The sequence below is a fragment of the Galleria mellonella genome, unplaced genomic scaffold (genome assembly GCF_026898425.1).
Source record: "Galleria mellonella isolate WM207_F2 unplaced genomic scaffold, CSIRO_AGI_GalMel_v1 utg90, whole genome shotgun sequence".
NCBI lineage: Eukaryota > Metazoa > Arthropoda > Insecta > Lepidoptera > Pyralidae > Galleria > Galleria mellonella.
The window spans coordinates 45,277-69,841 of record NW_026442172.1 but is presented as its reverse complement, the minus strand read 5'-3'; the positions used below and the strand labels follow the sequence as shown (position 1 = coordinate 69,841).

The window sequence follows — 24,565 nt, the reverse complement described above, 5'->3', positions numbered from 1 at the left end:
GTGGCGACCTTGTTTAGGCAAACGCAGTGTAGGACGACTCCACTAGATGGAGCGACGGTCTTAAATACCTTGCAGGAAGTCGGATGGCTTCTATGAATCAATCTATGAAGGGGCCCATGTTCAACAGTGGGCAGTTAATACCTGATATGATAATCAAAATACTTATTAATTATATTACTAATTTTATTACATCTTAACACGAATAGAAAATTAAATTAAATTATAATAAAAGTTATTAGGTAAAATTTATGAATTATAACTACACATACTTAATAAATTATCATTATATACATATTTAGATAACACTGATAATTTTACACAGCCATTTCCATTTCAATCTTAGGGTGAGGCTTATATCCCTCAATTATAAAATCTTCAAATTTAAAATCATCAATCGATTCTACTTTACGAGCAAATTTCAATGTAGGGAATGGTCTGGGTTCTCTTTTTAATTGCTCTGTAAGTGGTTCTATGTGATTTAGATATACATGAGTGTCACCTGTTGTATGTACAAATTCTCCAGCCTGTAACAAAAAACATTATAGTAGGGAAAAGTTTACTTAGCAAGTACTAAGTAAATTATAAGAATAATTATATATTACATTATGTAAATCATATTCAGTTTTTATAATATCACAGATTGCTTTAATTTAAATATCACAATTTTTAAATTAAATGTTTTCTATTTAAATAATGTTAAGCATATCTAAAATATATAGCTGTTATAAATAAATCATTCATATCTTTTTATTTTGAAGTAGATAGAGACCACAGATGTCATTAACATTCATTCATATTTTTATATTATCATTTCAGCTCTTTCCTGCTGAACATTTTTTTACAACACAGGGGGGCAAACGACCATGCGGCTCACCTGATGGTAAGTGACTACCACCACCTATGATCACCCACAACACCACATACTTTCATAAGAAATGTTTTGAGGGCTTGAGGCATGGGAACCAATTTCTTATAAAACATGAAATTGTCATTCATAATGGGAATGGTTATCTTATATTACTTTTTCCTATTTGGAGTCACTATTATGAAACCTTTACATTTATATTTCCTGAATATATCTTATTATGTAGAGTAGAAGTCAAATCTATTCTACTTGTATGACTATATAATTACCTCAAGTCCTGTAATATGAGCTATCATATGTGTTAACAATGCATAACTGGCAATATTAAAAGGTACACCAAGTCCCATATCAGCACTTCTTTGATACAATAGACAATTTAATTTTCCACTGGCTACATGGAATTGAGCAAGACAATGACATGGTGGTAGAGCCATTTTTTTCAGATCTGTTGGGTTCCATGCACATACTATCATCCGACGGTCCGCTGGGTTATTCCTTTAAAAAATATATTATCAATGTACATATTTAGCAGAAATATTAAGTTAAATAATGATAGAAGTAAAAATTAAATAGTTACTTGATAGTGTTTATAACATTTTGTATTTGGTCAATTCCTTTTCCATTGTAATCAGATTTAGCATCTACATATTCAGCACCACTGTGCCTCCACTGAAATCCATAAACTGGTCCCAGATCACCTAAAAATTAATATGTGACTATTTACTTATGTATTTACTTTTTAAGTGCCTTAAAAGAGGCTGTACAGACTTTATTGTTGTTTTTGTGTTTAGATATGATGATTCAAGTCATATGTTGTTGAACAATTTTTGAGACTTTGTACAGAAGTAAATTGCTTGGGTACCTCTGTCCCATTTGTGTTTCTACCATGAAGCAGTTGTGTTTGCATGGCTGTATTTTGGTTTGAAGAGTGGGATATGGCGTAAATTAACTGGGTACAGAGGCATAACACCAGAGTCCTCAGGAATGGCAACGCATGGGGGGTATCATGGGTGAAACAGTATAATCTGTTATGTCCATGGTACTGCTCATGTCTATAGGCGACGGTTACCACTTTCCATCAGGTGGGCCAGCAGCTTGTTTGCCATTCTTAGTATAAAAAAAAGAACAATATATTAAACTATTGCAGTACTTGCCTGATTAAAAAAATGCAATACCAATAATAGAATACAGGCTTGTTTAAAAATATATAATTAGTATTCTATTTTTATTATAATAAAAAAGTAGTAATTGAAGTATTAAGTATGGATTTAGAAGGATTTAACTAAAGACATGGAAAATGGTAAATGGTAAGATGACAGTAAATAGAGATGAATGGAACATAAAAATGAATGAAACATTAACCACAAATTCACATGGGCTGAAAAATGTTGATTAACTTTAATTCCAATATTATATAAAACAATACCTTCATCTCTGTCATGAAAGCCTAGATTATCCAGGAAAGCTCTAGATCCATTTGCATCCCAAATATGTACTCCTTTAGAGGCAAGAGCTTTGGTATCAGTAGATCCAGATAGCATCCAAAGTAACTCATAGATTACTCCTTTAGTAAATACTCTTTTTGTTGTTAATAGTGGCAGTGTGTTATTTTTTAATGAATATCGCTGCATGGCACCAAATACGGACAAAGTTCCAACACCAGTTCTATCAACTCTTTTATCACCTGAAATATAAAGTAGGTACTAATTGTGGATTTCAAACAACAAGAGGAATACATTTTTGTGATAACTATTTATAATAATTGGTAGGTGTATGTATATATATATATATATATATATATATATATATATATATATATATATATATATATATATATATATATATATATATATATAAGTCATAAAAAATTTAAATCAAGATACAAAGAAAGTTATAATGGTGTTTATTGCTTACCAGAGTCAATTATTTTCTTTATCAGGTTTAGGTACTGATATTCTTCATGTTGATTTTGGTCAATATCCATTGATTTTTGCTTCATCTTGGACACTGTTCGTCTTTGAATTAACGAGAATGGAACGAAATAAATCAGACTCTGAAATAAAAAAAAAATTGTAGAACAGCTATTCAATTGCTCACTACAAAAAAGGAATTACTGTTAAATCCTGTTTCTAATGTTTAATTGGACCTAAATAATCTTAATGTATTATTTTATTATAACGTCAGATAACCAAACTGGTAGGAGGATAAATAAGTTGATGCCTATTCTTAGTCACTTTCTCAAATTTTTGTTCAAAAGCGCGGGAACCAATTACAGTCGGATCTGCATGATGGCCAACTTTTATAAACAAAATGCGCCAAATTTGAATGAATAATGTAATGTATGCCTAGTTTAATTATAGTAACCGTCGGTAATTTTACATAAGTTAGGTTTAAATACGGGCTTCAGACATAGTAATGCAGGACATCGCTTGTAGAAAAGTTCAAATTATATGGAAAATAGGAATATATTTGGCTTTTGGATATAAAATAAAGTTATATGATTTATTGGTAGTATTTGACGCGGAAAAAATCATAACAATAATTAGTCTACAGACACACATACACCCACGCACAACATATATATAAATCTGGTATATAGGTACATACCAGAGTTTTGGGTTTTATTAAATTAGTTGACATTTTGCGATTTCTTTCATATAAATGTCTAGTAATCAAAATAGACCTCACTTTTGACAGATGACACTGTGACTAAAGTTGTTAATTCTTATCACAGATAGTAATGGATACATAATTGTTGAAGTAGGTTTTATGTGTTATGTTAGTCTGTGGAGCTCACGCGTTGCTAGGTTACCTTTTACTGTTACTCTCAATCTAAAGTTAAATAAAATATAATATACTATATAGATTTCTCCCTTTATTTTAATTTCATCAGGTTATGGGCCAGCAAACCTAAAATAGTAAAATAATGCAGGCTCCAACTATAAGTAAGTTAATCGGCCAATCCAATTATGGATCGTGGGCATTCGCAATGCAAATGTTTTTGATTGACTTAGATTTGTGGGAGTGCGTTAATAATGAAGATTTTATACCGGATAATGCAGAGAAAAGCAAGTTGGATGGTAAAGCAAGGTCAAAAATTTGTTTAATGATAGCTGAATATCTATATCCACTTGTGAAAAATGCTAAAACGGCAAGAGAGACCTGGCTTGCTTTGAAGAAGGCATACGCTGATAGTGGTTTATTACGACGCCTCACGCTATTAAAGAAACTTTTCAATATGAAGTTGAATGACTTTTCGGGAATAGAGGCATACGTCAACGAAGTGCAAGCAACCCAACAGGCGCTACAATCTATAAACCAGAAACTTGATGATGAATTCGTCGCTATAATTATGCTAGCAGGGTTACCAGAATCATACAATGGACTGGTGATGGCACTAGAACATTCTGCTAGTTCTATAACTACGGAAGCGGTTATTTCTGCTCTTTTTAAAGAAGGACAGCGGCAGCAGTCGAAGTCATCGGGCAACAATTTGGAGAACTCAGTGCTAGTGTCTAATAGTAGTGCAAGTTCTAATAATCATAGTAGTAATCAACCTCGTAAAAAACAAATTATCTGTCATTTTTGTAAGAAAAAAGGTCATTTTAAATGGCAATGTAAAAAATTTATCAACAAATGTAACGTAGATAGTAACAAAGTAGGTTTAGTTTTTTTTTTTTTTTTTTTTTTTTTTATTTTATTATCAATAAAAATACAAGTTACAGAATTTATGTTCCATTAGCATTTAGAAACCACGTAGGTTTATATTAATACTAAATACATTAAAATTATTTAGATTGTATTAAAACCATGCAAGAAGTATCGTTTTAATTTACACTTGATGTTGCTAATAGTAATATTATCTCGTACATCGGTGGGTAGTTCATTAATAAATCGAGGAACCAGGTAGTCAGCCGTACGCTCACCATAACAGTTATTTACGCGAGCGCTATTGGTACAAAGTTGCTTCCGTGCGACCGCCCTCGTATATACAGCATGATTAATTTCGTTCCAATATTTATTGTTAAAAAAGTTTTCCTTAAGAAATGTGTATTTAAATTGTAGATGTACAGGTAAAATATTGCAATGTCGAAAAAGTCCAGTATCATCGTCATAATACTGCATCTTAATTTTGGGAGATACAATAGTTCTTAAAATTCTACGTTGAAGTTTAAAAATATCATTTAAATATGTTTTATAAGTGCGGCCATAACTTGACAACCCATATTGAACATAAGATTCGACCAATGAATTATACAGCATCAGTTTTACTTTAAAGGGAATTCGGTGTCTAAGGATGACTATATTAGCTAAAAATTGTCTTAATTTGTTACAAATTTTTTCGATGTGTTTACTCCAATTAAACTTACTATCTATAGTTAAGCCAAGATATGTTTGGCTGTCCTTGACCGTTATAGCGGGGCAGCTGCAAAAGTTCCTTTCATTAGTTATATGTAGACACTTGTGGTTGTGAGCAATGATAGGTTTATATAGAGGACGAAATTTTAAATAGGGTGATTTTATGATCAAAAGTTGTGTTTTAATTGGATTTAATACCAATCCGGCATCATGACACCATTCAAGAAGGACATTGACATCAGATTGTAGAAGGTCTCGTGCTTTTTGAATATTTTTGTCAGACAATACTAGACACGTATCATCTGCAAATTGGTAACATGAACTGTGTTTCAAGATATTATGCATATTATTAACATAAGACAAAAAATGTAGCGGACCTAATACAGATCCTTGTGCCGTACCTTCAGTTACTGGTACATGATCACTGTATACATCATCTACTGATATTGTTATGGGTAATAATGAGATGTTGGTAGTAGATAGTAACAAAGTAGGTTTAGTTACTGATATTGTTATGGGTAATAATGAGATGTCCTTACCTTCGGCTAACAAATTTAGTAATATGTGGGTTGTCGATTCTGGTGCTACATCTCACATGACCTCAATTAAATCTCTCCTTGACCAACCGAAACATATTTCGAAGGTTATAACAACTGCTGATGATCATAAAATAATTTCCGAAAGTCAAGGAAAGATCAAGGCAAAATTGAATCATGAAAATCGTAACACTAAGGTAGATTTTGAAAACGTTTTATGTGTACCCAATCTCGTTACTAATATATTGTCGGTAAGCAAAATGACAGAGAATAATTATACGGTAGTATTTGACAAAAATTACTGCACGTTTTATGATAATAATAGTGTTTCCATATCAGGAGTTCCTTTAATTCAAGCGAGTTTAAAGAAGGGGTTATATATTCTAGGACCTGAGCAAATAAAGACACGTAAGGATTGTGATGTTTCAACATCATTTACGGCTGCAGCTAGCAATTTTGTTAGTTTTGGTGAAGCTGATATAAATGATAATAATTTAGTATTGTGGCATAGGAGATTAGGCCACCTGTCATATCCTCAAATGAAAATGCAACAAAAGATGGTAACAGGCTTATCTCTAAAGGGAAAACCATCAAAGCATTTTTGTGTAGCTTGTTGTCAAGGAAAGGGACAGAGAAAGAAGTTTAATAAAAGGAAACATAAGCGTGCACGTGATATTTTAGAATTAGTACATACTGATCTAATCGGTCCTCTTGATCCGTCCTGGGGAGGAGCGAAATATTGTCTAGTTCTAGTAGATGATTTTAGTAGAAAGGTATTCGGGTATCTGTTATCGTCTAAGACTGAAGTATTTTCTAAATTTTGTTCATTTGTTGCTTTTGTCGAGAATCAGACTGGTAAGAAAATAAAGCGACTTCGTAGCGACAATGGTACAGAATATACAAATAAAGAATTTTAAAATTATTTAGAACGTCGCGGTATTAAACACGAGAGAACTGTACCTCACACACCAGAACAGAACGGTGTAGCGGAACGAACCAATAGGACGATAGTTGAAAAGGCTAGGTGCATGTTACATGATAATAATCTTGATCAGAGATTTTGGGGTGAAGCTTTGAATTGTGCTATATATTTAAAGAACAGATCACCCACTATGGCTCTTTCAAATAAAGTTCCTGAAGAAGTTTGGACAGGTAAGAAAGTAGATCTCTCTCATCTTAGAGTATTTGGATCATCTGCACAAGTTCTTATAAAAGATGGTAGTAGAAAGAAGATGGATTCAAAGACAGTAGAGATGACAATGATTGGATATAGTGATATGGGTTATAAATTCGTAAACTTGGCCAACCCAAAGCGATTTATAGTTGCTCGTGATGCGATTTTTAATGAAATAATAACAGAGAGTTATATAGATCGAGAAAATAATAATTCTTTTAAATTTGGTCCAATAACATCAGATGTAGTGGTGGTTCCATGTGAAAGTAAAAGACTTCGAAATCTTGAGAATATAAATGTGCCTATTGATATTACGAAGGTCACACAACAACTACACACAGAACCTGTACGCCAAGATGTTTCAAGCACAACAGACGTGGATGAAGTATTTCATGATTCTATTTGTACTGAACCAGGTGAAATTATGGTTGACTCTACAGAATCAGCTGAAAGAGGTATAAATGATCGAAATGGTATACAAGAGCTAGTGACTCAAGAAAGAAGGTATCCATTAAGAGATAGACGTTTGATTAGAGATCCAGATATGGTCTATAACTTTTATATGTCTGATGGTGCTGACCCTGTGTCTGTACAAGATGCTGAACAACGTTCAGATAGAGAGCTGTGGCGAAAAGCCATGGAAGACGAATACAGTTCTTTGATAGCAAATCATACATGGGAACTAGTTGATCGACCTAGAGATGCAAATGTTGTTAAATGTAAATGGGTTTTTAAACTTAAGACAAATACTGATGGCTCGATTCAACGTTACAAAGCGAGGCTTGTGGCAAAAGGTTTTTCGCAAAAGTGGGGTAAAGATTATTTCGAGACTTTTGCTCCAGTAGTGAAATTATCTTCTATGAGACTATTGATAGCCTTGGCAGCTGAAATGGATCTAAAAATTCATCATATAGACGTAACAACGGCTTTTCTTCATGGAGATCTTAGTGAAGATATATATATGGAACAGCCAGAATCATTCGTTCAAAACCCTATTAAAGTATGTAAGTTAAAAAAGGCTATTTATGGATTAAAACAGGCTGCGCGATGTTGGAATGAGAAGATTCATTCTTGCATTGTTGATATTGGTTTTGAAAGGTCTAAATATGATCCTTGCGTATATTTGAAGCGATCAAGCAAATATTTTATAGCGATAGGTCTTTATGTAGATGATTTCTATATTTTTGGAACTGATTTAAAACAAATACAATCAGTTAAAGACAAAATTGGAAAAGCTTTTAAGATTAAAGATTTAGGAGAAGCCAAAGACTGTCTTGGAATGCGAATTACGCGAAATCTGGATAAAGGTGAAATTAGTTTAGATCAAAGCCATTACACACAAAAGATTTTGAGTAAATTTGGAATGCGGGATTGCAAGTCTCTGAAGACTCCTATGGAGTGCGGCTTGAAGTTGGAAAAAGGGGAAACCAACGAGATTGCCAACTATCAAGAAATCATAGGTTCCTTAATGTATCTGTCATGTGCTACAAGACCAGATATTAGTTTTGCGGTGAGCTACTTAAGTCAATTTTGTTCTTGTGCTGGATCATCACACATGTCTGCCGTAAAAAGACTATTAAGGTATCTTAAGGGTACTATAGATGCGAGGCTCACTTTCAAGAAAAGCAAGACTGAGTTAGTTGCCTATGCAGATGCTGACTGGGGTGCTAATGCTGATGGACATTCGTTTACTGGCTACACGTTAATTTATGCAGGTGGGACAATTTCATGGCAGGCTTGTAAACAACGGTGTGTAGCACTAAGTACTGCAGAGGCTGAATACATTGCGATCTGTGAAGCAGCTAAAGACGTTATGTTTATTAAAGGTCTATATGGAGAGTTAACTGGTCATGTAGGATGTGTAACTATTTTTAGTGACAGTCAAAGTGCCAGATCATTGACATATTCCCCGGTAATTGGTAAACGGTCTAAACACATAAATATTAAGTTTCATTATGTTAGAGAGTTAGCCGAAGGTAAGGACATTAAAGTTGAATATTGTGATACAGGCTCTATGCCTGCTGATGTTCTGACTAAATCCCTTGGTGCTATTAAACACAGTTTTTGTGTGCAACGCATGGGACTCCAGTGGGGGTGTTGAAGTAGGTTTTATGTGTTATGTTAGTCTGTGGAGCTCACGCGTTGCTAGGTTACCTTTTACTGTTACTCTCAATCTAAAGTTAAATAAAATATAATATACTATATAGATTTCTCCCTTTATTTTAATTTCATCAATAATAATAAATTAAACAAAGATGATGATATATGAATGATACAAAAGAATAACAAATTAAAAAGTTATTAAGAGCGGACACTGCCCTTATATTTACAAAACTGGAAGATAAATCTATGCAACCACTTAAAAGGGTCAACATAATAAAATAAATAAAATACTCAGTGCACAACTTTATCGATCGTAGGTACTTTTGATTATGAATCGGAGGCACTATCCTCAATACATACATTGAGGATAGTAACTGATAGTAGTGATTACCCAGATTTCATACAAATGGTTCTTTGTTTAAAGTGGCGTGTCAAATGCAGCGCAGTTTTTTATTTCAAGAAAAATGAAATGGCGGTTACGGTTGTAGTTGAGTATATGTATATAAATATGCGATGTGACAAAGCGTAATCGTTTGTTATGTCTGAGTATGCTTTGAATATTATTTGTAGAAAAATTATAATTTTCAATAAGCCTCTTATATAACGCTGGCAGAAATAGTTATAAAAAATGACGATCAATTGCCACTGAGGAAAAGAACAGTTTCTTTTTTAATAAATGTAAATGGAATGGTAAACCCGCTTGCGCTATTGGTATACGCTTGCGGGGCATCAGTGAAGGATGATAAGTGAGGATGAAAACAAGTCAGTTAGCCCATCATGACGAATTTTACAAGATTTAATCATGATTATATCCAGAGAAAACGCGTGGAAGTCGACTTGTTTATACTTTGCAGTTTAACCTTCATTTATATATTTTTTGTAATTCCATAAATTTATATAAGAAAATTTATTATGTGAAGTACGGTAGTCTCACCTTCATAACACAGAATTTTCCTAGCATGAAGGCCAGATACATATATACTGGTAACCCCACCTGCGCTATCGGTATCTGTAAATCAATATGTAATGATATACACATGCAATTACAAGATTTATCTTATAATTGCATCTAATGCATCTTGCTTGAATCAATTATTATTATTATTGCTATTAACTATATTACATAAAAGTTGACGACCGCTGTTATTATTGGATGTCTATGGGTTTGTTTTTGTCCATGTTAAGGTATAGAGTAAGTTATTATAACAATAATACGTAATCTGTGTAATGCCTGTTCTCATAATTTGTAGCTGTCATTACGGTAGTCAGCATTGCCAACCAACAAATGCAATTTTATAGACTGTATTGTACTTAATAGATTTTTTTTATTTTATTTATTTTTATCAATCAATTACCTACAAATATTGATTAAACAAAGATATAAATTAACGATAAATATAAAATTATAGAGAACTATAGAGAAAAACCTTAGATTATAAAGTATATAGATTGGCGATGTACGAGACAGAATATATAAAAACCTGTATGTTAGAGAAAGAGAGAGAAAGACAAAACGATAACTATTTGCACAACATAAGCTCGAAGCTGTTTTGGCGGGTGGTACGTGCTGATGTCTCCAACAGATCGTTAGAAGGTCAATTTCGAATTGCACACTTGCTTGAATTATTCGATTTTATTTACGAATAGTTATAGAAATATAAATTTAGACGAAAGAGCCATTGCGTTGATCCATTTGAATTTTCAAAATCGTGCGTTGACACATACAGCAAAGTTTTTTTTAAAGTAAATGAAGTGGACCAATCCTGGGGCACAACCGGTGTTGCTATCATTCGCTTCTTACTGTACGCGACATACCTCAGCCTTGGAAACACTTGCATCTTCTTGGAATAAGGGACATATTTTTGTAAACAAACGGTGTATTGTGTCTGATGCTGTGCGTATGTCTGCTATTCGCGAGATGCTGTCCTTGCCCAGGATGGTAGCTATGATGCGCCTTCACTTCAATGGAGGTAACTTGTCTTCCTTAATAACCACGAGAGTATTAGGTTACAATGAGTCCATATTCTCCTTCTATTTGCTTCGGATCTGGAGTTCAGATTCCTGTTGGAGATTCCTGTGCTCATCTTGACCAGAAGTGATGACAAATCTCTTTTATTTTTTTATAGCGACTTAGGAAATTTCCTAAATGATTTCGTATATCTTCATGGCGTCGTGAGTTGACGACCAACTAGGAAGTGTGCAGGACTCGAGGAAAAAAGGTCATGAGGATCTGATGACATAGGGGAAAGTGGTCACGAGTTTAGAATCGCTTTTACTTATCTAATCGTTTTTCTAAAGAATAAGATCGGTTTAGAGCTTGAGTATATGACTCGCCTAACTAATTTGGTGATGATTTAAGAGGAATGCTTATAAAAAACTTTCCATCGTCATTGCGCGTTGTAGTTTTAATGAAAAGATTTTCACACTGTCTTTAATCATCCGTTAACGTCTCACACGGTTTATTGATTTCCTCAAGCTCCCAATTTATCTTAGTTGTGTATCAATATTACGAGTAAAATTACACTGGATTTGGCCCGTATTCTGCATGTTTACTTTTACGGAACTCGAAATAATCTAGCCTAGACGCGTATTTTGTAAAAACGGACCATTCGGTAATCGCATTGTACCGTTACTTAATAAATCCGAGAATTTTAAATTATTAATTATAAAAGCCTATTAAAATATCGATACTCTGGGGTTCGTAAAAGTGTGGATCTGCTAGTTGAACGTTGTTAGGGATTCGAAACTGCGCGTGTTGTTTCGGTATCGCTGGCAAAGTAGATGTGATATGCGGCAACATAAAACATCGCATGCGCATAGTGTAAAGGCTGGTACGGGATTTAATTTTAATATCGCACGTCTGTGTCGACTGAATTATTGAATTTCCAATCCCATGAATTTCTTAAGTAGACTGTATAAATGGCTAGTCTAGTAATTCGCATAGAGATCGCGTCATAATGCAATGTTCGCTTCCCGAGTCTAAGAGCACGCACACAGAATGAATAATGTTATATTTATCGTAAACATCAACTAACGCCGTTGACAAGAGAACACGTCGCATGCAGGAATACTCAGCCGGCGCCTTGGTGGTCGCCGGCTCTGATGGAACGCGCGCTGGATTGCACGCCGTTGACGCGATAGCGAAAAGTGCGATTCGACAAGAAGATGACGTGTGAAGTGTGAAGTATGACGTGCACGAGCCTGTTTGGGACTCCCATTTTATGTAGCTTGTAAATCAGGTCGCTGTGCCAGATTTTATAAAAGGCCTTTATCACGACAAAGATCAGGACGTCTGTGGCCCCTTTGAGCCTGAAGTGTCGGGCGTGTTATTATAATTCAATTTCAGTTCATATGGTTCGTATCCATAGCATGATAGGAACAACAATAATTGATATTAGTTCATTTCACAAGTTCGGCAAAATTTTTAATATAGCATAAAAATTAGCTCTAATACTATATGAACGAACATATTATTTTCGAACACATTTTTTCTTTTACATTATATAAAAAAAAAACGGTGTTTTTTTTATGTTTGTTGCCTTTTAACTCCATTAGTTATAAACCAATTTGGAAAATTCTTTTTTATTTTTCTGAAAGGATATACTTTTAGACTGATGTCATAGAAATTTTGCTAAAATCGATTCTGTAGTTAGTTATAAAATCAAAATAAGTGGTTTTAACATTTATTATTGTGTACTATGTAAATCTGACTTACAATACACCTGCCCCTGAGACAAAGTACACACAGACGAATTTATTGATAGAATCATTGTTTGTCGTTAGCGAGTCCATAAGATACCTAGCACGAGGTGGCTATGTGTGCTGTTTTGTTTTTTCACATGGGAGCGCTGGCCGAAACGATTTTATCGATATATTCGTTTCTACATTGTTTAGGGAGGATTCATACACATATAATACGCTTTTGTTTTTTTCATTAAATAACTGGTAAGATCCAAAACTAAAAATGGATAAGTAGTAGTCCTTGCCTAGTGGGGAAACACTGGTAGGGACAATCGTAACTGGCTTAAAAATCTCAATTATTATTTATAATTTATCGTAGTATGGCACAACATTGTACAATTATTCTGTTTAAGTATGTCAGGAAAGCAGAATTCTATTTATACATATCATAAATGTGAAAATTTATAAAGATATTTGTGTTTATTACTTAATCACGCTTAAACGACTGAATACCTATAATTAATTAAAACTTGGTACACGAGTAGGTTATATTCTAAATTATTACATAGGATATTTCAGGATAGTTCATGTGCTGAATCACGTAAGCAAAGAAGCAAAATGTGATTAGTAAATATTAAATACTCGTACGTTTGTAAGTACTTTGAGTACTATATTATATTAAATTTCAAAATTTTTTATTTATACTTATATATTATACATAGAAAAATACCTAGACATACACATCCATGTGTAACATGGATATAAATATTTGTATTGTGAGGTGATCGACTTGCGATCATCGGAAGGTGAGTACCTAATCCAAATGTGTACAAAATGCTTTAGAATTTTCTGGCTGTCCATCGTCGTGTCTCCATAATAAAATTATAAATGCGTTATGTATGTAGTTTCAAATTGCCCTATAAAATAAGAAAGTGTACTTTTTATATAAGTACTTTTATTCTGATATATGTCTTATGCTTAGTGAGGTATTACCTTAATCTATTTTTTTTACGGTTGTTCATAGCAACAAATAAACAAAGTTAATATTGATAAATATTGCAAAATTAAATTCAAGTAAGTATTTATATTAACTAATATTAAAGCTACCCCAATTCCGACTATTCGTATTTTGTAAATAATAACAATTATTTGACAAAATGAATTTCTACTTTTATTTCATGAATACAAACAATATTTAAGTCTTACACACACGTCCATGTTAGACTAATTTACTTTGATATTTGTACTTGGTTATTGCATAGTAAATTATAAAATAGGTTAGATTACTTCTGTACTAATACCTGAATTATAATAAATATTAAGTTTAAGGTCTTTAAGTTCAAGACATAAGTAAATAGGTATACTCTTATATGTGTCGTGTATTTTAATGTCTGTCCTTGTCCACACATTTGGCCTTCCTATTGTATTTATCTATTTAGGAGTAGGTACAGTATCTAATTTGTACTACAATGTATTAGGTTATTACCATGAGAATGAAGACTATATGCTTGTCATTAGATTGGTACGCTGGTACCGCTTATACCTGGTACCTACTGTCATCGCTGCGCAGTTATAATTTATAGAACTGAAACATTGTGTCATACTGCTAATCATTTGAGGAATAGGAAACTCTTGTCTTGATGTGTTTTAAAGAGTCTCGCTGCATGAGAATATTTAAAATGAGTATTTGTATGTCCGTAGAAGTACCAAAAACTGATATATAATTCGAAGGATTTGTAGACTAAAGGATCAAGAACTAATAATTGGTTGGGAAGAAATCTAGGGTAGGTATAGTAACTCCTCATTCACTATATGACACCACTACTTCAAGTCAAATGTGTTGTAAAGCGTCAATGAATGCTTAGGTTTGTTCGTTGTACTCTTCGTTAAATCACAATCGCATCTGTTTCTTCATTCTGTTCAGTTTACAATATCTAAAATGTCAAAATGACACATTTTATAATTCAAAAAAATTCCAGGTATCAGCGTGATTACGCAGAAATTATGGTTGATTTTTAAAAGCTATTTTTTAAAAATATCTCTAAAATTAAAATTTTACTTTAATAATTAGTGAAATGTATATATTTATGCATCATGATTTATTATAATGTTATAATGAAGTTACCTATTTTTATTAGAATATGCCTGCTCACGAAGCTCCGTGCGTGGAACTAGGTAGTGCCCCACAGACGCCGAATATCGCACTATCGCCTTCACCGTCGGAAATATCCAGCACTAGTTCACCTGAACCACCGCTTATGAGAGCTACTCCCTTATTTAGGTAAATGACAAGAAATATAAAAGATATAACAGACTTTAGTTGTGACAACAATGTCACGAATTATGTGAGCAAATTCTATCGATAATTTAATCAAAATTTAAGATTTTGCTGCGCAAAACAGCCTTAAAATTAATAAACAGGAATAGGCAACTTTCTTATTTGTTTTAAAAAGCATCTGTAGCGCAGCGGTAATATGGTTGACGCAAACGATATTTTGATTTCAATTTTATGGTAAAATTATGGACGATTTCGTCCATAGTAAAACTAAGAAAAAAGTTTAAACGTATGATACTTTAAACTTATGATCTCCGTACTTACAGCAAGGTTCGCTAACGTACTAGTGACGCCTTTACTGTTGTAAGCACTCGTTGGCTTTTGGCTTCTTACTATTAGGCTGAGCAATTGATATCTTTGATTGCTCCTTATTATATAAAAACTGGGCATTGATGAAAAGATTTTTTTTTTTGAGTTACAAATAATAAAGTAAATATTAAATATTGTGTAGCTTCATTTGATTATTACAGGGTATTGGCAATGCCCCCACCAGAGCCAGTGCAACCTCCTGGCCAAGATGAGTTGGAACGCCGTTTACCCGGTTACAGGCGCATTGTTATTCCTCGAGAATTGACTTTAATCGAATTACTTGTACGTATAATTTATATATGTATAGGGCTAAATCGAAATCATTTAGCATCGTTTTAAGAGAGTGATATAGCATAGAAACAAAATATTTTCTTCAAAGAAACAGAGTTTGAAAAAGGATAAAATAAAATGCAACTATTGATAATTGTGTAAGGAAAATTATTTTGCATAAAAAAAGTGGCTGCGTATGTCGCGAAAATTCTCCATTGCTTTCAAAAAGGATTAATCGAGTGAGAGTCGGGATTAATTAATAGAATAGGAGATGGCGTATATACCAAATACTATTATTTCACTTGTGCCTTTTCATAGGAAAAGGCCTGAAACAGTGCAGTAGCATGATACATATGATTACTATTGAGTACTTTTATAAATGATTACGAATACTGCAAATGTTTTTGTCCATGTCGGATACTAATTTCCTCTAACGGAAGTTTGGTTGTTAATGTTTATTGGTTGCCTTTACTGATGGCTATGATCTTCGTAGCTTGGTGATCACATGCATACTAAATTGTAACGGACCTAAAAAAATTAGTACTATTATTTAGCAGTTCACATTAGAAATTGTCATTTTTTTTTAAAGAAACAATGTAGTGGTGTTACCACTGACGAAGAGGTACTTCGCATCCGAGAGGCAAAACTTCGAGTGGTAGCTGAACGTGTGGGATTGAGGAGACTTCATGTGCTTACACCGAGACTACGTTCCCTAATTTTGGATGGGAGCGCTTTGTCATCCCTAAGAGAACTTGGCATTGGCTTAGTTCATTTGAAAGTAATGTACAACATGTATTCACATATTCGCGACTTCTCAGTGAATTTTTAAACACAATCTGCAAAATTTAATTCAATTTGGTTCGGTAGGTTTCTTTAAAATAAAAAAGAACTTAAGAAGTGTTAGTTCTGCAGGTTATACTTACAAAGAGAAGGCAGATCGTTTAAAAAATTATAACGATTCTATTTCAAAGTATCTAATTCTATTTCTCACGTTACAGGGGTTTGATGTTTTGGCATAAGTAAAAAATACGGGTGAGGATGTACATTCAAGGCATAGAAGGGGAGTGCTATATATATTTAATTAAAAGAACTGAAATGTTAATCAAAATTAATGTTGCAGATATTGAGTATAAGCCGTTGTGGCCTGGCCTCTTTGGATGGTGTGTGGGGCTTAGGGGCGCTACAGGAAATGTATGCTAGTGGAAATAAAATTAAAGACTTACAGCCTTTAGGGGCATTGCAAAAACTGCATACATTAAATTTAGCAGAGTACGTATATTCGGTTATTTTAATAATCATTTCTTGATATCACTAAGATTTAAATTAGGTAAATTCAGTTTAATGCACCACTACATAAATAGCAAATGAAGAATTATAAGTTGATATACTTTCGTTTTGAAAGTATAAGACGCCGGCTGTCTCTGTCTCATTTGAGCGGTAGCGATAACGTATATATAGATATATTTTTTTAATGGGTGATAATGGTATGGTAACCACGCCCGTGCTATTGGTATACGCTGGCGGGGCACTAGTGCACACTAGTGATAGGTGACGATGAAAGCAGGTCAATTAACCCTTTGTGATGAATTCCATTGGAATTAACCACAATAGTTTCCAGGGGAAATCGCGTGCAGGTTGACCTGATAGGGTGTATTGGTAGCAATGGGTCAGTTAGACCCCATTACTAACAATCCCTTTCCCCCATATATATATATATATATATATATATATATATATATATATATATATATATATATATATATATATATATATATATATATATATATATATATATATATATATATATATATTTGCAAACATTCTATGTATCTTTCAGTAATCCAGTAGCAGAGTCTAGTCGTCTTTGGACTTTAGGGGTCTGTGGTTCGCTGCGTCGATTAACATTAAGCGGAACTCCGGTGGCTGATTCACCACATTATAGAACGAATGTTGCTTCATGCTTACCCATGTTGGTCTACTTGGACGATCATCCATTGCATACAGATATTGAGTGTATGTTATATATTTCAATTTAGTTGATATTTATCTACATCAGGCCCATTCATTGTTTGATGATATCACTAGAGATGGGCAATCCACCTGGGTGGGTTTAAAGTCTGGTGGGTAAAAACCGGGTGTTTTGGGTTTATTGGGTTTAAACCCCATAAACACCCAAATTTTTGGGTGTTTATGATTTTGTACTTCATCATCGTCATCTCAGCCGCAAGACGTCCACTATACTGGACATAGACAATATTATTATGCAGCCTACAGAATAAAAAACTTTTAATTTGATTTTGAGTTTATTAAGAAAGAGATGAAAGTAAAATGTAAAACTACAGTCAATCACTGTCAGATTCAGAGTTATTACAAGCGATGAATTGTATAGGTTCGATAGGCTCTATTTCGTCTAAACTGTTATGTTCATTTACTTGCTCAATGAAAGCTTCTAAGGTATTTTCTTCATTAAACTGAATGTCCTCGCATTCAGCTTTATGTTTAAGATTCCAGTTATAACAAATGAATGAAATTTTTTCAGTTCTTTCAGTTGTAAGTCGATTTCTTTTGTTATTATGTATGTAGCCTTGGATACTAAAGGAACGCTCAGTGGCTGCCGAAGTACAGGGAGCTGATAGAATACGAATCGCTACTTTGCTTAACTCAGTGGAACCACAAATACCTTTCCACCATATTAGGGGCTCAATGCTATCTAATGAGCTCCATACAAATCCTCTGGCCCAAAAGTTTTCTTTAGCTTTATAACACGCCAAATCTGCCATTACATTTGACAAACTTAAGTGTTGGCTTAAATTGTAGATAAACTCCATACCCTTAAGTTCTTCCTCTTGAGTAAGTTCGACTCCTAGAGTCCTGGGGTCTAGAATATATGCTGCAAAATGTATTGGCCTCATTGCCATATTGCATCTTGAAGATACTGATGTTAGAATCTGCTGTTTGCTTTCTTCGCTCAATGTCGAAATCTCATTTAATGCAAAACGTATCTTAGCTTGTACATCTCTAAATGTAATGTATGTGCGATGCAAACGATTCTGGTCGCTCTCTAAGTAAAATATGCTTTCAGTGACTGGTTCCAAAATACTTATACATTCCCCTGTCTTCGTCCAGAAATCATCACTTAGAATTAAATCTTTAATATCTCTTGAAATTACCACATCTTCTCTAACTGTTAATATTTGCAAAGCTATCTTATTTGCTTTCAAACTTTTTAACGAAGTAACATGACTTCCCCATCTTGTAGCACAAGGCAATTTTAGTGTTTGTGTAGAATCTTCACCCTGCCTTGATTTTATCAACAAGGAACTTAATCGTTGACTCCTTTTAACAGTTTTTATTATATTTATGGCTTGCATAATAAACACAGTTACTTCTTGTATCTTTACAATATCTTGGCACAACAAGTTAAGGATATGTGCACAGCAACCGAGAGGAACAACATGTGGATATTTGAGTTTTGTTAATTCGAATGCCTTTTGTATATTTCTAGCGTTATCGCCAATAAGTACAAGAAACTTATTTGCTCCATACACTTTCATTACTTTTTCAACTTCTTGGCTAAGGTATTCACTAGTGTGAGGATTACTTTCTGTATTCAAACTTTTAACGTATGCAGGTTGAGGTTTTGATATAAGAAAGTTTATTATTCCTTCATTTCTTAAATTAGACCAGCCATCGCACTGAAGGTGTAAGTAACTACAAGCATTTAGTTCCTCATTTAACTCAAAACGCATTTCTCTATATATTTTATCTAAGTATTTTGTCGCTAAAGCTTTACGTGAAGGTATTTTAAATTTTGGTTGCAATTTTTCGAAAAATTGTATCCATAAAGGATGTTGCACCATCGATAATGGCGTCCCTGTTACAAATATAGCTCTCGCTAATTCTGTTTTTATATGATCATCGGTGTCTTGAAACTCAGCATTTATTGTAGTGTTAGCAGACGACGAGGGGCTTATAAAAGAATCATTTGTCTCTATCTCTGACAGTCCAGACATTTTGGTTTTGGACGAGCTATCTTTTATAAGTTTCATAGAGTCTTTTAATGTTTCTGGAGATTTTGGACAAGTGATAAGATGTTGAAGCATTTTGGCAGCATTACTGAATTTGTAGACCTTATTACAAAGCTTGCAAGAAACAGACTTGTTTGGTAAAGTACGGTAGTGCTCCCATATGCGTAAATCTTTAGGTCTCCCCATTGAACCTAAAAAAATGAACGATGATTAGTTGGTCTGACGAAAATTCAACAATAGAGTGCCTATTTTTTTACAATGATTATTTCTTGTTATTTACAATAAATTTATTAAAAAAATAATAAAATAAATACAAAAAACCTTTGTAAAATTACATCTCCTCGGAGGATTAAACGCAGACGCTAGTTTATTATCGTATTGTTCTGTATTTTTCTCAGCAACTTCTTTAATTCGATTAGGTACTTACGCATATTATGTTAAAAATAAATATCTAGTACACATCTTAGGCTATCCACCATTATTATCCAATGACGACTCTCAGCTAACTATGCACTATCATCCAAAATAAACGTGTATGGAAAATTTTATCCCAGTCGGTTGAGGATTGAGGATAATTGCATCAACATACGAACATACCTACATACTTTTATTTACATAACGCAAGCTAAATAAAAGCTTGTAATAATACATCTAATTTTAAGTTAAAATTGTTAAGTGATCATGATATAATTGTATCATTCAAAAATCCACTTACCTTTAATTATTTCTTGTTAAGTATAAATATTATTTCAAATCTGCTCCCTTAATATGCACTTTTTTACTGCTTTTCCTACCTAACACGTTACCAGGAAGTCACGTTACTAGAGTCAGAGTAATAGTGAACACGTTTGACAGTGATTGTCGTCGCCTCATATTCAGCGTCGACGAATAGGGGAATCCCCAGTCATAAGGTATTGCATGCGTGGCGGTCTTACTTCAAATCCATAAACAAAGAGATAATTACAGAACTCGATACTAGATGGCGCTGTTTTTGTTTGAAGAAAGTTTGCGGGCTAAAATACATAGAATTTCATCAATGACTTCCACAAAGAACAACATTTCTGTTTTTTCTAAGTCCGTATCTCTTCCGTATATTTCATAAGATATAAGCTTGGGCTACATTGTTATGCAACGTGATTTTGTCGCTGTCTTGCTAGCAGGGTTGACAGATATACGATTTAAATCGTACTCATACTATTATTTGTCTATTTTTTAATGTACGATCGTAAAGATTATGATCGTAATTCGCACAAAAATATACGACTTTTTGGTTACCTGGCAACATTTTTATTATGAAACGAACATGCTCACATCATCAGTCACATGCAACAATTTATTGGGGATTTCCCCTTCACATCTGGCAGTCCTGCTTGCTAGAATATAGGTAAGTCAGCCACAGTTACTGACGATCGATATTTAAAGGGTATTGTTTTTGTGCTAAATATTTCATAAAAACGTTATTTAATACTTTGTGGATTATTAATTTAGTTGATAATCACTGGAAGTAAAATGGATGCTAATTTGAGAGATCAAGATCTTCGTATAAAACAGTTAATAAAAGAAAATCTACGTAAGTACTCTTTTTATACCTAGGTAGGTAAGGTATAATAAACACAAAAGGTACTTAGATCGTGTGTGTTCGAAGCATTTATTCTAATAAATTTAATTTAAAATTGTAGAAAGAAAAAAATGTCTGCCAAGCCGTAGCCGAAGCCGATCTCCAAATATATTTGGCGATAGTGAGACCCAGTGTCCAGATGATTTACCCAGCGTCGTCGCAACAAAGAAAAAAACGAGGATAAAGTAAAAGAAAATTTACTGAAAGAAGAAACAAACTGTTCTAAATGCTTAATTTATGGAGAAGAGGATAAAAGAAATGAGTATTTCGGACTGTTAGTGGCTCAAGAATTTAAATATATACGGCCATGTGTGCGAACGAGGTGTTATGAAGAAATTTTAAAGTATCTACGGGAAGCAAAAGGCCAACATGTTGATCAACTGCAACATGAAAACACTGAAAATTAATTACTTTCATTTTATTATATATAGATTTTTAAAATTTCCTGAAATATTATTAGTTAACGTTTTATTTAATATTGTAGAATTGATCAATACAATTTATAAAAATAATTTATTGGTATTACTTACATATTTTCAAAAAAATACGTAAAAACCTATTTTTTTGGGTGATTATGGGAGTTTATGGGTGTTTATTGGGTTTTTACCAAAGCACCGGGTTTAAACCCGGTGCTTTGCCCATCTGTAGATATCACACAAGTCTTATGTCCTTTAGTGACTTTGATCTGCACTGTCATTGATTTTTTGTTGAAACTTGAAAAAAAAAAGGTTCAACTATATACAGTCAGACATGTGTTTGCGCATACGTACTAGAGAACTTTGGGATAAGTACGGTTCACACGCTCCCCCCCCTCTCTCCTTAAATATACCAGTAAATAAGCCTTTGAGATTGAAATCTACAAAATCGGTTAACAGTTTGTTAAAAATAGTGTGTAATATGTAGTTTGTATTTGTATACTTATCTTACGAATATGTTTATGCAATGTACACAAATCGTATGACTGGCAATTTTTTTTTTTGGAAATACATTTTGATTCTTTAATTGTATAGATAGATTTTTATCTCAAAGATAGCGTTTATAAATTATTATTTTGCTCATAATAGTGTATTAAAATCTTTTTAAGTTCTAAAGCAGTTTATTATAGAACGTTGAAACGCAAATTTTAAGGTCGTTATTGGTTAATAAACTAATGTGAAGTTAAAACCTAATCATTATTGTTCAAATTAAGACTACATTGTCAATTTTTTATTTTAAATCAAATACTTAAGTAAATGGCTCTTAATTGGAACTATTTTTTTTTTCCAAATTTAAAATAAAACAAAAAATAAACAGTAATAATAAATAAAGTTATATATTATACTTTGTTGTGAAACTCAATGCGCGCAACCCAATCTTGAGATTCATCATTTTGTAATAGTCCGCTTAAAGAAAAATATAATTGAACTTTCTGAAGTCATTTGAAAAAGGTACTTATAAATCTTAATCTTAATGATTTTCTTCGAAGAATGGCAAAGAAATATCACATGTAATGTATTTTAGAATACACATATTAAATCGGGGTTATTTTTTAGAAAAATATACATTATTATTTATGTTCAATTCATGCATTATTATTTACAGATGGAACTGATGATGAGTTTGGTCCACCGTCATCGAGCTCAGGTAGTGATGCGGAAGACGAGGAATTAGCAGCTGTTGCCCAAACTCTGTCTGCTACACCCGAGCCTGGTCCATCTTCGCAGTTTCCAAAGGTTGATTTTGGTGTTCTATAAATCTACAAATTTTAATTGTAATAAAAACATAACGACATTTTTATATGCAACGTGGAGTGTTAAAGAAACTAAGGGGATTCTCATCTGATGGAAAGTAGTAATCACCGCATATAGACACGAATAGTACCATGCATAAAGATAAACAAAATAAAGATAAATTTATTTGCATTAACATGTGTTAGACAAACACAAACTAAAATAAAACAACAACTATGTTATAGTTCTGTTTGCCTAGCTAGGATGGGCAACGTTCGGAAACCTACGTCGCATCTTTTCATCCAAAATACCACAGTGCGTCCTACAACGTTACCCGTATGAAAAAGCTTCAAATTATTTAGTGGGCTATGCTCACTTAGAGAGCTTTGCTCAGACTTTCTTTGCGTGATAGAATCCGATGTGAGAATATCCGCAAAAGAACCAAAGTAACCGATATATCCCAAAGGATAAGCAAGTGAAGTGGCAATGGTTTAATCATATAGCTCGAAGAATCGACAACCGATAGAGAAGAAAGATTCTTGAGTGGCGATCCCGTATGGACAAACGTAGTGTAGGACGACTTCCTACTAGATAGAGTGACGATCTCAAATACATTGCAGGGGGCCTGTAGATGCAGGTGCCTCAGGACCGTTCCTTGTGGCAGTCTATAGGGAGCCTATATTTAGGAGTGGACAGATAATTGCTGAATTGATAATGATGATAGTTCTAACGTGTTTTGCCAACATTAGCATGCACATTTTTTTGACGAAGAGTTTTACAAAAAGAAATATTGCAAATTATATAATGTAAATAATAATACAATAATAACAAATATTAATATTCAAAAAGAAATGTCAAAAGTTTAAATATTAGTTGTAAATGTCAAATATTTAAATAATATTTCAACAGAGAGTAATATCTATAATTAAAAATTTATGTATGTCTTATTAAAATTTGTATTTTAAAAATTCATTAACATTATAATAACATTTGTTAATTAGCATTTTTTTCATTATTTTCTTGAACAAATTTGTTTTTAAACATTTGTATTGCTCTGGAATTTTATATAGACTTTTAGGACCGTACACATAAAACATCTTTGTAGACATGTTGTTTTGGCTGGTTGTATACATACATAAACGATTCTTATATCATCTGTTTCTAATCACCCTGTCAGATAATCGAGGAAATAAATGTGTGTTGACTGTTACAAATACAATACAATATATTTTAAATATATATAGGGACGCAATGTCAATGCAAATGTTAGAATATTAAGTTTGATAAATAGTGGCTTATAGCACTTTGATTTTTAGTCCAAACATAGACCTTATATATAGCGTATTTGAATCTTAAATGCCGTATCTTAATATTGATTCGACAAGACCGTGATACTGTGAGCAGTGTATTAATATTTACAGTCTTAGGTAATTTATAAAGAATGTATGCTAAACAATAAAGTTTTCTATTTAGATCATCAATGTTGCTTTTCCAATTTAGCTTCAATTTCTAGTCCAAGAAATTTGGCTGTGTCAACTTCTTTAATGCTGTCATATATTAATTTTAGGCTAAAAAATA

The 24,565-nt window shown here is 33.1% G+C and overlaps 2 protein-coding genes across 10 annotated transcripts in view; one reads left to right on the top strand and one right to left on the bottom strand.

The window, feature by feature from the left end:
* Window positions 1-162: 162 nt before the first annotated feature.
* LOC113523576 (thymidylate synthase) lies at window positions 163-22,995 on the bottom strand. Of its 4 annotated transcripts, none has more exons than XM_031907538.2 (7): window positions 22,858-22,995; window positions 9,972-10,046; window positions 2,780-2,918; window positions 2,292-2,549; window positions 1,443-1,563; window positions 1,135-1,360; window positions 163-524 (listed from the first exon to the last, which is right to left on the bottom strand). In XM_031907538.2, the coding sequence occupies exons 2-7, from the start codon at window positions 10,011-10,013 to the stop codon at window positions 315-317; spliced, it is 996 nt and encodes a 331-aa protein (XP_031763398.2). In that variant the 5' UTR covers window positions 10,014-10,046; window positions 22,858-22,995; the 3' UTR covers window positions 163-314. The 4 variants fall into 4 exon arrangements, with proteins under 4 accessions (XP_031763398.2, XP_026765368.2, XP_031763399.2 ...); XM_026909567.3 differs by lacking the exons at window positions 9,972-10,046; window positions 22,858-22,995 and adding exons at window positions 3,554-3,618; window positions 9,174-9,198; XM_031907539.2 differs by lacking the exons at window positions 9,972-10,046; window positions 22,858-22,995 and adding an exon at window positions 3,473-3,599.
* The window catches only part of LOC113513815 (uncharacterized), a 31,807-nt gene continuing 8,064 nt past the window's right edge, over window positions 823-24,565 (top strand). The window contains exons 1-7 of one of the 6 annotated variants that reach the window (XM_052902419.1): window positions 823-880; window positions 14,857-14,999; window positions 15,524-15,644; window positions 16,222-16,410; window positions 16,753-16,901; window positions 17,470-17,645; window positions 22,860-22,990. In XM_052902419.1, the coding sequence (XP_052758379.1) occupies window positions 878-880; window positions 14,857-14,999; window positions 15,524-15,644; window positions 16,222-16,410; window positions 16,753-16,901; window positions 17,470-17,645; window positions 22,860-22,990 (912 nt within the window). In that variant the 5' untranslated portion in view covers window positions 823-877. Of the gene's footprint in view, window positions 881-10,524; window positions 10,632-10,735; window positions 11,008-11,801; window positions 12,392-13,691; window positions 13,793-13,981; window positions 14,503-14,856; window positions 15,000-15,523; window positions 15,645-16,221; window positions 16,411-16,752; window positions 16,902-17,469; window positions 17,646-22,859; window positions 22,991-24,565 lie in introns of those variants that run through there. The other 5 variants (XM_052902423.1, XM_052902417.1, XM_052902420.1 and 2 more) reach the window with 5 other exon arrangements.

Excerpts from the sequence above, each read along its gene's own strand:
- LOC113523576 (XM_031907538.2), bottom strand. The coding sequence starts at position 10,013 with ATGTATCTGGCCTTCATGCTAGGAAAATTCTGTGTTATGAAG. Across the intron at positions 1,361-1,442 it reads AATGTTATAAACACTATCAA|GAATAACCCAGCGGACCGTC; the intron begins GTAACTATTTAA and ends TATTTTTTAAAG. Across the intron at positions 525-1,134 it reads CTCATATTACAGGACTTGAG|GCTGGAGAATTTGTACATAC; the intron begins GTAATTATATAG and ends TTTTTGTTACAG.